The sequence below is a fragment of the Pelophylax lessonae genome, assembly GCF_965119305.1.
Source record: "Pelophylax lessonae genome assembly, chromosome: 6".
Lineage (NCBI taxonomy): Eukaryota > Metazoa > Chordata > Amphibia > Anura > Ranidae > Pelophylax > Pelophylax lessonae.
In genome coordinates this window covers 23422047-23436361 of record NC_138773.1, presented here as the reverse complement: position 1 = coordinate 23436361, position 14315 = coordinate 23422047, and the positions used below count along the sequence as shown (strand labels likewise).

The 14315-nt window shown below is 40.3% G+C and overlaps 1 protein-coding gene across 1 annotated transcript in view; it reads left to right on the top strand.

The window, feature by feature from the left end:
• Positions 1-14046, top strand: part of LOC309558493 (uncharacterized protein) — a gene marked incomplete at both ends in the record, with an annotated part of 120255 nt that extends 106209 nt beyond the window's left edge. The window contains one exon of the mRNA XM_082261575.1: positions 9317-14046. Coding sequence (XP_082117701.1) covers positions 9317-14046 — 4730 coding nt within the window. The remainder of the gene's footprint in view (positions 1-9316) is intronic.
• Between the last annotated feature and the right edge of the window lie 269 nt (positions 14047-14315).

The following is a 14315-nucleotide window of genomic DNA, read 5'->3' as shown; positions in this document are numbered from 1 at the left end:
AATGTCTATGCTAAACATTCCTCATTTTAATTTTGCAGAAAATAATGAAAGCTGAGCTACAGTTGGAACTTTGATCAAGACTTTACAATATCATATAAGATGAGTAACACAACGGGTACGTCTGATTAAAGAAAAATGTATTGGTATGTTTAGGTTATCATTGGTGGGGAACTAAGTTAGGATTTTGCAATTAAAAATGCCCAAATTGCATTTCCGTCAATGGGAAAGTCAAAATGAAAATCGTTTTTGGTTGTTTTTAATGGGATTTTAATTGCTTCATAGAATTACAGACACTCTTTTCACCTATCCTGGCCTTTTCTTGTGCCAAACACTAACTCTAATGGGTTACTACAAAAGGTAAGGTTACTGTAAGGGACAATGCTGGCTATGTTTATCAGGAAAGTAATTTATCATGCTATCGTTGCTAACCATAAGCCGAATAAAAGCCCTAACATAACATATATAAATAATGTGGGGGATATACACAAGGCAAATACTAATTAACTACTTTAATACTGGGCACTTTAAGCCACAGTGATTGGCCCTTTACAGTGATTTCTAATCAGCTATGTCCAAAGGACACAGCAGTCCCAGAGCTCACCCGATGCAGGGAGGCATGCATGTGGGAGGACTTCCATGGATGTCCTCTTAGGACTGAGAGCAGCGCTGTAGCTGTCTTTTGGCTATAGAGCAGGCAGTAACAGGGTAATCTATCCACTGCTGTATAGAGTTAGGACTGAAGTACACAGAGGAGTGTTGGCACTGTAGCTTATGCATATATTAGCAAATGTGTGCAAACAAAACACTCTGTTTTTAACATCAGTTGTTAGACAGGGTCAATTTGGTTGTTTTGCAGGCTGGCTGGTAAGTGTGTTAGGAAATCTTTTGTTTGTAAATAAAACTGATCCCTGTATGACAGAGACAGAATTAATCAATCTGCAGCTGTTGATCCAGTTATTCTAACCCAATTGATCATTTTGTGATCTCTCTCCTTTTCCTGTTGTAAGGGAAGGGATCAGCACAGTAAACAGTACCATGTGATCGACATGATGACCAGTCACAGCGATCACATACATGGTACCAGCCCCTTGGATCAGCTGGGTACAGTGTCTCAGTGTACAGGATCTAATGATGGCTGGGTACACAATGGCCACCAGGTGGCTGATTATCTATTGCTGGCACTGAGTAAATAGAGAGTCTCCTATCCGCCTTTGAAAAATGTACAGTTAAATTACATTCTTGGGAGATTATTTTAAACGGTATGTGGTGTTACAGAACAGTTTCATATTCTGACATTACATACTTTGAATGTGCTAGATTGATTTTTTTTAACTACAGTATTATAGCAGCATCCCAATTTGATTAGTTTCAAGTGAGGTAGGTAGTTTTGACTGAGACATCTGATTTTCTATTCAAGGGTGCAACAGATCTAAACCAATACCAATAACCAATATCTCAGTACTGGACACCTTCACCCCCTTCCTGCCCAGGCAATTTTTGCGTTTTCAGCGCTGCCACACTGTGAATGGCAATCACTCAGTCATGCAGCATTGTAACAAAATAAATGCAAATCGTTATAATTTTTTTTAGGCAGGTAGAGCTTTTTTTAGTGGTATTATAGTCACCCCTGGGTTCTTTATTTTTTGGTATATACACTATCTCACAAAAGTGAGTACACCCCCCATGTTTTTGTAAATATTTTATTCTATCTTTTCATGTGACAACACTGAAGAAATGACACTTTGCTACAATGTAAAGTAGTGATTGTATAACAGTGTAAATTTGCTGTCCCCTCAAAATAACTCAACACACTTCTGGCAACAAAAGTAAGTAACACCTAAGTGAATATGTCCAAAATGGACTCAAATTGTCCATATTTTGTGTGGCCACCATTATTTTCCAGTACTGTCTTAACCCTCTTGGGCATGGAGTTCAGCAGAGCTTCACAGGTTGCATGTGATCATGGATGTTAGAGACTTTACACTCCTCCACTTTCCATTTGAGAATGGCTCACAGATGCTCAATAGGGTTTAGGTCTGGAGACATGCTTGGCCAGTCCATCACCTTTACCCTCAGCTTCTGTAGCAAGGCAGTGGTCATCTTGGAGGTGTGTTTGGGGTCGTTATCATATTGGAATACTGCTCTATGGCCCAGTCTCCGAAGAGAGGGGATCATGCTCTGCTTCAGTATGTCACAGTACATGTTGGCATTCATGGTTCCCTCAAAAAACTGTAGCTCCCCATTGCCGGCAGCACTCATGCAGCCCCAGACCATGACACTCCCACCACCATGCTTTACTGTAGGCAAGACACACTTGTCTTTGTACTCCTCACCTGGTTGCCGCCAAACACGTTTGACTCCATCTGAACCAAATAAGTTTGTCTTGGTCTCATCACACCACAGGACATGGTTCCAGTAATCCATATCCTTAGTCTGCTTGTCTCCAGCAAACTGTTTGTGGGCTTTCTTGTGCATTATCTTTAGAAGAGGCTTCCTTCTGGGATGACAGCCATGCAAACCAATTTGATGCAGTGTGCGGCGTATGGTCTGAGCACTGACAGGCTGACCCCCCACCCCTTCAACCTCTGCAGCAATGCTGGCAGCACTCATACATCTATTTCCTAAAGACAACCTCTGGATATGACGCTGAGCACGTGCACTCAACTGCTTTGGTCGACCATGGCGAGGCCTGTTCTTAGTGGAACCTGTCCTGGTAAACCTCTGTATGGTCTCAGCTCAGTTTCAGGGTCTTAGCAATCTTTTTATAGCCTAGGCCATCTTTATGTAGAGCAACAATTCGTTTTTTTCAGATCCACAGATGACCTGTATGAGAGTGACAGCGGTAACACCACATTTAACACACCTGCTCCCCATTCACACCTGAGACCTTCTAACACTAACGAGTCACATTACGCCGGGGAGGGATATAGGCTAATTGGGCCCAATTTGGACATTTTCACTTAGGGGTGTACTCACTTTTGTTGCCAGCGGTTTAGACATTAATGGCGGTGTGTTGAGTTATTTTGAGGGGACAGCAAATTTACACTGTTATACAAGCTGTACACTCACTACTTTACATTGTAGCAAAGTGTAATTTCATTTCTTCAGTGTTGTCACATGGAAAGATAGAATAAAATATTTACAAAAATGTGAGGGGTGTACTCACCTTTTGTGAGATACTGTTAATGAAAAATTCCAAAAATGTTGAAAAAAAAAACAAGTTGCTCTATGTTCCTTTTATAAAATGTAGCAAATAAAAAATCTTTCTTCATAAATTTAAGCCCCGTACACACGCACCGATTGTTGGCCGACCGATCGGCCGTCTTTTGTCCATTGTTGTTGTGTTGGTTGAAATGTGCTCTAGACTGCACACAAATTTTGTCGGCCAACAACAACCAACTGCAGAAGTGATGTCATGTTCTGGTTTACTTTTCGTGTGTTTTTTCTTCTCTGAGCATGCTCAGTCTTGCTCATCTGATTTTTGTCTGCCGAAATCTGTACTGACTGAAGAACAATCGGCCGTTCTGGTGACGCCAAACAAAAATTTTATAGCATGCACACCAGATTTTTTTCGGGCGAAAAGTCGCAGTCGGTTGTCGGAAACATCATACTAACAAGCCGACAATCGGCCGATCAGACGTTGGCCGAAAATTCGAGGCCAACAAACGGTGCGTGTGTACGAGGCTTTAGTCGAAAATGTATTCTGCTACATTTCTTTGGTAAAAATAATCCAAATCAGTGTATATGGAATTATTTAGTCTGTAGGAAAGTTATAGTGTCCACAAACTATGGTATATATCTGAAGTTCATTCAATCCTGATGTACTGACAGCCTCATCTCATTTCTTGAGGCCCTAAAATGCCAGGACAGTACAAATGTCCCTCAAATTACCCCTTTTTAGAAAGTAGAGAGTCCAAGGTATTTAGTAAGAGACATGGGGAGTTTTTTGAAGTTGTAATTTTTTTGTCACAAATTTTTGGAAAATTAAATAAAATGTGTTTTTTTCCACAGAGTTGTAATTTTAACAGATTATGTCTAAAACACAGCATAGGCATACTTAGAATTACACCCCAAAACAATTCTGCTATGCCTCCCGAGTATGGGGACATGACATTTTTGGAGGCCCTGGAGCACCAGGATAGTGGAAGTACCTGCAAAATAACCCCATTTTGAAAAGCAAACACTCCAAAGTATTTGCTAAGATAATTAATGGGGTTGATTTACTAAATTTGTAGAGTGGAAAATCTGACGCAGCTCTGCATGGCAGCCAATCAGCTTCTAACTTTAGCTTGTTCAATTAAGCTTTGATAATAAAACCTGGAAGCCGATTGGTTTCTATGCAGAGCTGCTCCATTACACCCTAAACACACATTCTGTTACTCCTCTTGAGTATGGGAATATCACATGTGTGAGACTTTTTCACATCCTAACCATATAGATGGGGGCCAAAATCGAAGGAGCAGCTTTCTAGGGGCATAAATTATGCATCTAATTTCCCGACTACCTATCACATTTTTTGAGGCCCTGAAGCACCAGGACAGTGGAAACACCCATAAAATGACCACAAAGCAAACACCCTAAGTAATTTTGTAAGAGGCATGGTGAGTCTCTTGAGGGCTTCCATTTTTGGAAAAGTGGAATAAAAATTAGAAATATTTTTTTTTCCAAACAAATTTGTAAATTTAATAAGATATTTCTCACACACAGCATGGACATATTTAGAATTACACCCCTAAACACATTCTGCTACTCCTCCTGGGTTTGGCAATACCACATGTGTGAGTCTTTTCAATGTTTGGACTAATTATGTACAGAATCTCACAAAAGTGAGTGCACCACTCACATTTTTGTAAATACTTTATTTTATCTGTTCAAGTGTACAGCTTGTATAACAGTGTAAATTTGCTTTCCCCTAAAATAAGTCAACACACAGCCATTAATGTCTAAACCGCTGGCAACAAAATTGAGTACACCCCTAAGTGAAAATGTCCAAATTGGGCCCAATTAGCCTATATCCCTCCCCGTCGTCATGTGACTCGTTAGTGTTACAAGGTCTCAGGTGTGAATGGGGAGCAGGTATGTTAAATTTGGTGTTATCGCTCTCTCTCTCATACAGGTCACTGGAAGTTCAACATGGCACTTCATGGCAAAAAACTCTCTGGGGATCTGAAAAAAAAGAATTGTTGCTCTACATAAAGATGGCCTAGGCTATAAGAAGATTGCCAAGACCCTGAAACTGAGCTACAGCATGGGGGCCAAGGCCATACAGTGGGTTTAACAGGACAGGTTCCACTAAGAACAGGCCTCGCCATGGTCGACCAAAGAAGTTGAGTGCACGTGCTCAGCGTCATATCTAGAGGCTGTCTTTGGGAAATAGATGTATGAGTGCTGCCAGCATTGCTGCAGAGGTTGAAGGGGTGGGGGTCAGTCTGTCAGTGCTTAAACCATATGCCGCACACTGCATCAAATTGGTTTGCATGGCTGTTGACCCAGAAGGAAGCCTCTTATAAAGTTGATGCACAAGAAAGCCCGCAAACAGTTTGCTGAAGACAAGCAGACTAAAGACATGGATTACTGGAACCATGTTCTGTGCTCTGATGAGACCAAAATAAACGTTTTTTGTTCAGATGGTGTCAAGTGTGTGTGGCGGCAACCAGGTGAGGAGCACAAAGACAAGTGTGCCTTGTCAGTTCATTGAGGGAACCATGAATGCCAACATGTACTGTGATACACTGAAGCAGAGCATGATCCCCTCCCTTCAGAGACTGGGCCGCAGGGCAGTATTCCAACAGATAACGACCCTAAACACTCCTCCATGATGACACTGCCTTGTGTCAGTTACCTTGGTGGAGGCCGAAGTGCTGAGAGGGCTTCCCTTGCCGCTCGGTGCGGATCACCCCTGGAGGTGAAACAGGAGATGGCACATCCCAAGGAGCACTGGATGCAGATGAATTCCGGATGGATGGATGGTATGGTATGTACACTCAGGACCGCTTCCAGGAGATCTAGAGATGCTCAGTGTAAAGAGACAAAAGGTTAATGCCAGGCCAAGGGTCATACACAGTTAATCAGTCCGAGGTAATGGAGGTACAGAGGGGCAAGACAAGAGAGAGAGTCCGTGGGAGTCCAAGCCAAGGTCGGTACACAGAAGATCCAGCAGAGGTATTGTTAGAGCAAAGAGTGGTCAGGCAAGCTGAGGTCGATCAAGGGAGAAGTGCAGACGAGTCAAAGGAGCAAGCCGGGTCAAAAGCAGGAACGCAGGTAAAAAGACAGGTCATGAGTACAGGAGCTGATGATAAACCAGCACCGGAGCGTAGCCAGAGAGTGTCTTATATAGGGCCCGGATGGGCGTGATGACGCACACGCTCTGTGCCGGCACGCCTACGTGCACGCGCCAGTGCGCTCCCGCGAATGCGCACCCGCGCATGCGCACCCGCTGCTAACATCATTATTGCGGCTGAGTGGCGCTTCCTTTCCTGACACCTTGCTAAAGAACTTGAGGGTAAAGATGATGGACTGGCCAAGCATGTCTCCAGACCTAAACCCTGGTAAGCATCTGTGGGGCATCCTCAAATGGAAAGTGGAGGAGCCTAAGGTCTCTAACATCCACCAGCTCCTTGATGTCTTCATGGAGGAGTGGAAGAGGACTCCAGTGGCAACCTGTAAAGCTCTGGTGAACTTCATGCCCAAGAGGGTTAAAGCAGTGCTAGAAAATAATGGTGGCCACACAAAATATTAACACTTTGGGCCCAATTTGGACATTTTCACTTGGGGGTGTACTCAGTTTTGTTGCCAGTGGTTTGGACATTAATCACTGTGTGTTGAGTTATTATGAGGGGACAGCAAATATACAAGCAAATATACTAGCACCCATTGCCTGACATTGTACTGATCATGGGTGCAATGTTGTGTAGGCTCCTGTGTAAAAAAACAATCATTGCTCATTTTTAACCTCAAAACACATGTGCATTTATTGTTTTTTTTTTTTTTACAAAAGTGAATTTATCCTTTAAAGTAACATCAGATGGTTCATGTGACGGTGGCGGGTATCAGACCACTGGCCTTCTCATCCAACTTGTGACCAAAGACCAGGCAATCCCACACCCTGCTGTCACTTGCATAACAATGCCACTCTCAGCTGCACCCGGCACACATATTGACCAGCTTGCAGGACCACAATCTAGATGCCAGCAGCCTGAGAGCAATTGTCACCGGGCTAATTAAACAATTAACCCTTTCTCTGCCACCACCTCTACGTTATAATGAGCCCAGAGGACGCTCGTAATTTTAGAAATACCAATTATGACTTTAGAATAATCATCTGTAACACACACTGTCACCTCAGACAAGAATGTTCAGATGGTTTATTCTATACAGTAGCGCTCTTCCAAGAGGCAGGCTCTGGTTAGCTTGCGTTTAAGAGCTTAGAGACAAAATTAACACTTTTCAAAATAAGATTTAATTATAAGAAAGGTTAAAATTGGTGCAAATAAAAATATTTACAGAAAAATGGGTTACAAAGAAATAGAGACACATTATACCAATTTAGAAGAATAGATAAAGAATTGGAAATGGAAATACTTGCATTCAAAAGTCCCAAGTGTATCTTAGTTTCAGAAGCTGAACGTGATCGGTCCTCCAACTTGATGTTTCTGCTTTGATGGTAAGATGAGAACTGAGAGCTCCATCAGTTCCTGTCTTTTTCTCTGGCACGCAGGGGGTGTCACCAGAAGCACTTGACCAATAACACAGAGGCCCTGGGTGGCCCTGAAGGCTCATAAACTGCTAAGGGGCCTCCCGGTTAGACAGATTTCTAACATAAGTCATATCTCGAAATATGTTATGGTTACATTCTTGAAACTGATATTTTATTGTCGGGCATTAAATTTATTATCCACAGACACTAAACAGTGTCGGAATAACCTCTGACCTGTAAGGCATCTGATCACTAGCTTGTCCTCCCTAGCAGCAAATGTGATCATGTTTGATCTTAATTCGATCGGTATTTTATCTGGCATTCAACTATCTACTTTTTGTCAATGTTTCATGTTCGGGTAAAAAGTTATGAATCGGGTATGGATTTGTGAGATGTAGGTTTTACATTTTAATTAACAACTGGGCTTGTGGAAGTTACAAGGCAACCTCCCTGGCCATCTGCTCAGACCTCTGTCTGCATTTGAGATAAGATGGGTCTGTTAAGATAAGGCTGCTTTGAGGCTTGCATACTAATTAGGATAAGGTGGGGGGCTAATTCAGCTCGAGGGAGAGAGAGGGGGAAGGAAAATCTCTCTGAGTACACATCTGCTGCTACAGCTTTAAACGAAATGGTCGCCTGTGTCACTTGGACAAAAGGGATGCCGTGATGACAAAATGGCGTCCTAACGCACTACACCATTACAGTTCACAAATTTCTTTCTGCAGGGTGGAATGTTGGGAGTTAGACTTCTGATTTGGGGAGCTGTATCAAGGAGGTTGTAGGTTTTGTTTTTTTTTGTAAATTCTACATTAAATAGCCATAATATAGGGAGGTTTGGTGAATGGTTTGTTAGTGGATTTAGAAGAAGGAATGTTGCGCAGCTGAGGTGGAAAGGGGAGGGAACTCCACTTGTAAGGTGGAAAGTACTGATTTTGGTTTTGGGTTTTAAAGTTACTGATTCTTTGCTTTCATTTGCTCAGTTGGGAGTTTTGAAGGTCCTGATTTTATTTTTAGAGAGATATGAGAGATGCAAGAGTCTTCCACAGTGGGGTGGTTTGGTGACAAAGGTAAGGAGGGAGCAAGGGGTGGAGCCGACACACATCTCCACCCCTTATGGACACACAGAGCAGGGCTCAGGTACAAGCACACATAAGTACCCCCACAGCACATAGCGTGCTATGGAGGCACTCAAAAGGGGGGAGGAGCCAGGAGCGCTGGCAGGGGCCCGAAGAAGACGAGAAGCAGGGCTGTTTTGTGAAAAACCATTACACAGAGCAGGTAAGTATAACAGGTTTGTTATTTTAAAGAACAAAAAATTGAACCTTTAGTATCACTTTAACTGTCACTTGCCACTTTGCCATTATAGCTCTGCAGCAAAATAAAATTTGGTATTTATTTTTAGTGTCCAATTGAGTGACAAAAAATATTTTTTTTATTTAATTCCCCACCACTTGATTGGATGATTAAAGTGACTTCACTTCACATTTTAGAAAACTAAGTCCATTAACACTTCACTTAACATTCTAGGGTTCAGACCCTTTATGCAGAACTTGCTAATGACATGTTTTAGGAATTGAAATAATACAATTTCTAATATAATATGATCATTTTTTTTTACAGACAGTGCAATGGATCTTATGCTATATCTTGGAAATCTGGGTCTAGAAAGATATACAACATCAAAACTTACACTTAAAGACGTCCTAAATATTGGATCAGAGACTTGTAAGAAGATTGAACCATCAGAGAATGTTTTCTGGTGCTTCCTACAAAAACTTTTTGCTCTAAATGTAACTGCACGAATATTCAATTCAAAAGATATGGAACAAAATAATGACAGTGAAGAATTTACTGTTGATGACTTATTTGATAACAATGACAGTACAACAAACGCAGTAAACCCTCTTGATGTTGTATGTGCTCTCCTCCACTGTTCAGATGAGTTTCTTCAACAGGAGGTTATAAGAAAAATGTCCATGTGTCAGTTTGCTGTCCCCCTGATCCTTCCGGCTGCTGATGATTCAAATAACTGCACCTTTATGCTGTTTGGTTTGAGAGATATTGTGAAAAGATGGACACCAAGAAACCAGAGACAACTAAAAGGGTATGCTGAAGAAAGTATAGTGCTACATTCCATTCCTCTTATCTCTTTTATGAGGTTGGGGGAATATAGTTCATCAAAATCTAAAATGCTGAATCAAATCCTCAGCCCAGAACAGCAAGTCTATGATTTTTTTGTACATCAGGATATGAATGGTGGGAACATAAAAAGAAAAATTGCTGATGGATTGGTGGAAGTAGCCTGGTACTTCCCAGGTGGAAGGGAGTCAGATCTTTTCCATGACCCCATTACAATTGCCAACCTGAGAGGAGACCTGCAGAATAATAAGAAACAGTTCTGCCTTCTTTCCAAAATCTCACAAGCTGTGTTTATTTTTATTGAGGACACCAAAGAACAAAGTCATTTTTTCACAGATATTGATGTTTCCAGCAAAAACTACTTTTTCATTATCAGTCTCCAATCTTCCAAAATCATAGATGGAAAATTCAGAACATTTCTGACAAATTTGTCATGTGCGGAAACCAGAAAATATCTTTTCATTATGAGTAAAGATAACAAAGACATAGCAAGAAAAAACATTGATTATTTGACAGAGATTTTTCCAGATCTAAAGCAAAATATTATAGCTCTAAATCCAAGAATATCTCAAGAGAGGCAGATTGCAAGAAAACTGCAGTTAATAATGAAGGAACTAATAAGTACAGAAGAAAATACAGTTTTACAGGACATGGCACATATTGCATATGAGATTGGAATAGATGTTGATGAAAACTGTAGGGAGTGTGAGGACACAAGAAAAATGTCCCTGGAAATCACTAAATCAATAAGTGATGTTGTTGTTTATAAGAAAGAAACAATGAAACTACAAGGAGATGCCTGGAGAGAACTGGCCAAACTTGAAAAAGAACTCTGCCAAATGAGGAATCAAGGTAATCTGTCCGGGGAGGAATACAAGTCCCAGCTGATTAAAAGAATCGCAGGTTTGCGTAAACAGCAAAATCAGCACAGTCTTCCTGAAGGCATGAATACATTTCTAGATGCACTCACTAGGTTGTCAAAAGAAGAGTTGCCCTTTTTTTTGAAGTGGTTAAAATTCGATGTAGATGCAAAATCTAGAGAGAGTATCTTACAAGTTCAACAAACTAGAGAAAAATGTCTTGGTCAAAATATATCTGACAGAAATTTGGGAATTGAACATTTTCTCCGTGAATTAGGACAGTTTTATGAGGCTGAGTGCTTTTTGAAGGAAAGAGGAGAGATCAATGACAGGCAGAGGAAATTTCATTACCTTCCAGAAGTGGGTGCTCGTCTCTTGCAAGATGGGTTCCCATTGGAACTGATGGATGGGGATGCATCCAATGTACCCCTAAAGTGGGTAAGTGATGTTTTGCAAGAACTGAACAAAAAGACAGGAGGAAAATGCAAAATCAGAGTGATATCTGTTCTGGGAGTGCAGAGTACAGGGAAATCCACCCTTCTGAACACTATGTTTGGTCTGCAGTTTCCAGTAGCCAATGGACGATGCACAAGAGGAGCCTTCATGACTCTTCTAAACGTGAGAGAGAACTTTCAGGAAGAGCTGGGCTGTGACTTCATCCTGGTGATTGACACTGAAGGATTAAGAGCTCCTGAGTTGGCTTCCCTTGGTGACTGTAATGAACATGACAATGAGCTGGCCACACTAGTGGTTGGGTTGAGTGATATCACCATAGTCAATTTGGCCATGGAAAACAAAACAGAAATGGCAGAAATTTTACAGATTGTGGTCCATGCTTTTCTTAGGATGAAACAAATTGGGAAGAAACACAACTGTCAGTTTGTACATCAGAACGTTAGTGACGTGTCTGCTCATGACAAGATCATGAGAGATAACCAGTTACTACTGGAACAGCTGGATGAGATGACAGAAGTAGCAGCTAAAATGGAGAATTATGATGGCGTCACACAGTTCTCTAAAATCATTGACTATGACGTTAAGAGAGACAACTGGTACGTTCCTGGCTTGTGGCATGGTGTTCCCCCCATGGCATCTATTAGCACAGGATACAGTGAAAAAGTCAATGAACTAAAAATGCATTTAATAGAATTTATCAAACAGAAACCACAGTCTGATCCCTACAACATAAATGAATTCCTTGAGTGGATTAGGAGTTTATGGAATGCTGTGAAACATGAGAAATTTATCTTTAGTTTTAGGAGCAGCTTAGTAGCTAAAGCTTATGATCAACTATGTATAGAATACTCAGAACAGGAGTGGAAGTTCAGGAAGGAGGCACACAGCTGGATGATAAAAACAGAGAATAATATCAAGAATCAGACTTTTGATGAAAAGGAACCTGAGCTCAAGATAGATTTAAATGGGGAAATAAACCAATTTCTGTCAACACAAGCTCAGATCATGCAAAAGTTTCTTGAAGATTACTTTAAGAAAGATGATAAGTATGTGAAGTTGGTTCTAAATTACCAAAATGAATTCATTACTAATGTGTCAAGGCTACGAGAGGAACTTAAATATTATTTAAATAACAAGTGCATGGAAGTCATTCGGATTCAAAATGAAAAAAATAAACTAAAGAGAATCCAAGAAAATTATCAGAAAAGGATTGAAGAACGAGTCAGTGCCCTCCTGGAAAAATACAGACATGAAAGGAGAAAACTCAGTGTTGAGGAACTGGAGTCTGAGTTTGAGACAATGTGGAAAACAACCTTACAGGAATTTAATCTGAGAGGTTTAAACAGACAAGATATTGCTAGAAGCATCCTGGAGCATCTGAAGACAAACATGAAAAATAAAGCCAGCTACATTATTCAGAAATTATGTAATATTGACAGTTTAGAAAAATACCAGGAAAAAGATTTTAAGATGAAAATCAAGTATCTTGAAGGACCACTTTTTCATGTCCTCAAACAGAGATTTACAGAACAATTCTGGGAGGAGTCAACTGCTGTAGCTCTCACTATCATAGATAGATGTAATCGTTATGTCACAAACAGGATTTCCACAAAAGAGGATTACAGTGAAACATTCTGCCAGCAATTATTGGACATTGTAGAAAATGGCCTCCAAGAAAAACCTGTGCAAATATTTAATTTCAAACCATTGTTTGAACTTAATCTGAAACTTTTAACTTTAGGCAAAGCAGCACCAATGTTGCAGAAGATGCATGAGGACTTCATCCAAGAAAATGATCCAAAGCTCTCTCTGGAAAAAATAAAACCTCTTTACCTCAACACATTTAAAGAAGTCTATGCAAACAAAAATGATTGCAGAGAAAGAGCTCAGAGATTCTGTGAATACTGTTTGAAGCCAGCATTGATTGAGTATGTCTTTTCAAACCTTGGAAACAATATTACTGACGACATCTTACACAGTGCTGATGCTGTGAATTACTGTTGTAGAGCTTTCTTCCAAACCACTCTACTAAATGACCTACTGACACAGAACATATTTAAAGAATATGTAAAGTATTGTCTTCACTATGAGATCTTTGTAAAAGACTGGATCACAAAATACTTATCAGTTCAGTACACAGAACCTGGAAGGTTAAAAAAGTTAATATCAAGTAGCTTAACAACTATTACAAATAAAGTCAGAGAATCTCTTGGGAAAAGGTCTGTTTTAAATTGTACAAAGTTGTCTGAAAGTTTAAAAGAATTCAGCAAAATCTTAAAAGATGATTTAGTCATCTCACAGAATAATATTGATGCAGTTGTATTTCCAGACACCGAGAGTGTTCAGGAGTTCTTCCAATGTGTAAGGTCATTTTTAGATGACATCGAAAGACAAATAATAACTGAACTAAGCAGCTTGGAAGTTGGAGATGTGCTATTCACAGTTTCTATAAAACCTGAAGATGAGCTGTTTAAGAAAGTCTTTGGATGTGGGGAGCAGTGTCCATTTTGTAAGGTTCCTTGTGAAGCCGGTGGTATCAATCATAAAGAACACTTTTCATCTATTCATCGGCCTCAAGGATTGGGAACATATAGAAATAAAGTCACACATATTCTTTGCCATGAGCTGTGTTCAACAGATGTTGTAACTAATGCAACATTTGAATGTAAAGACACAGAGTGCATACCACATCCTTACAAAGACTATCGACAAATTTACCCTGACTGGAAGATCCAACCGGATCCGAGTATTGAGGCCTCCGTATACTGGAAATATATTTTTAAGGAGTTCAATCAAAAGTTTGCAAATGAATACAATGCCTTACCAGCTAAGTTACCTGAAGACTGGAACAAAATAACAAAAGAACAAGCTTTTGAGAGCATTAAAAGTAAATAAATGATAGGAGATTTGTTGGTGCTCCACCCATGATGACCGTCTTCCACTCATGTGCAGCTTTATTTTGCAAGATAGTCAACATAAGACACATTCTGATATTGACTTTGTGTTTCTATCCTCTGTTTATCTGTCCTTAAATTTCATACATTTTGTACATGTAATCTACAGTAAAGATTTAAATTGAATTTACTGCTGATTGTATGAAAAATCACAAGCTCTAGGGTCAGAAAAATGTTTAATTGCCCCATGACAGCATATTATTCTGAACG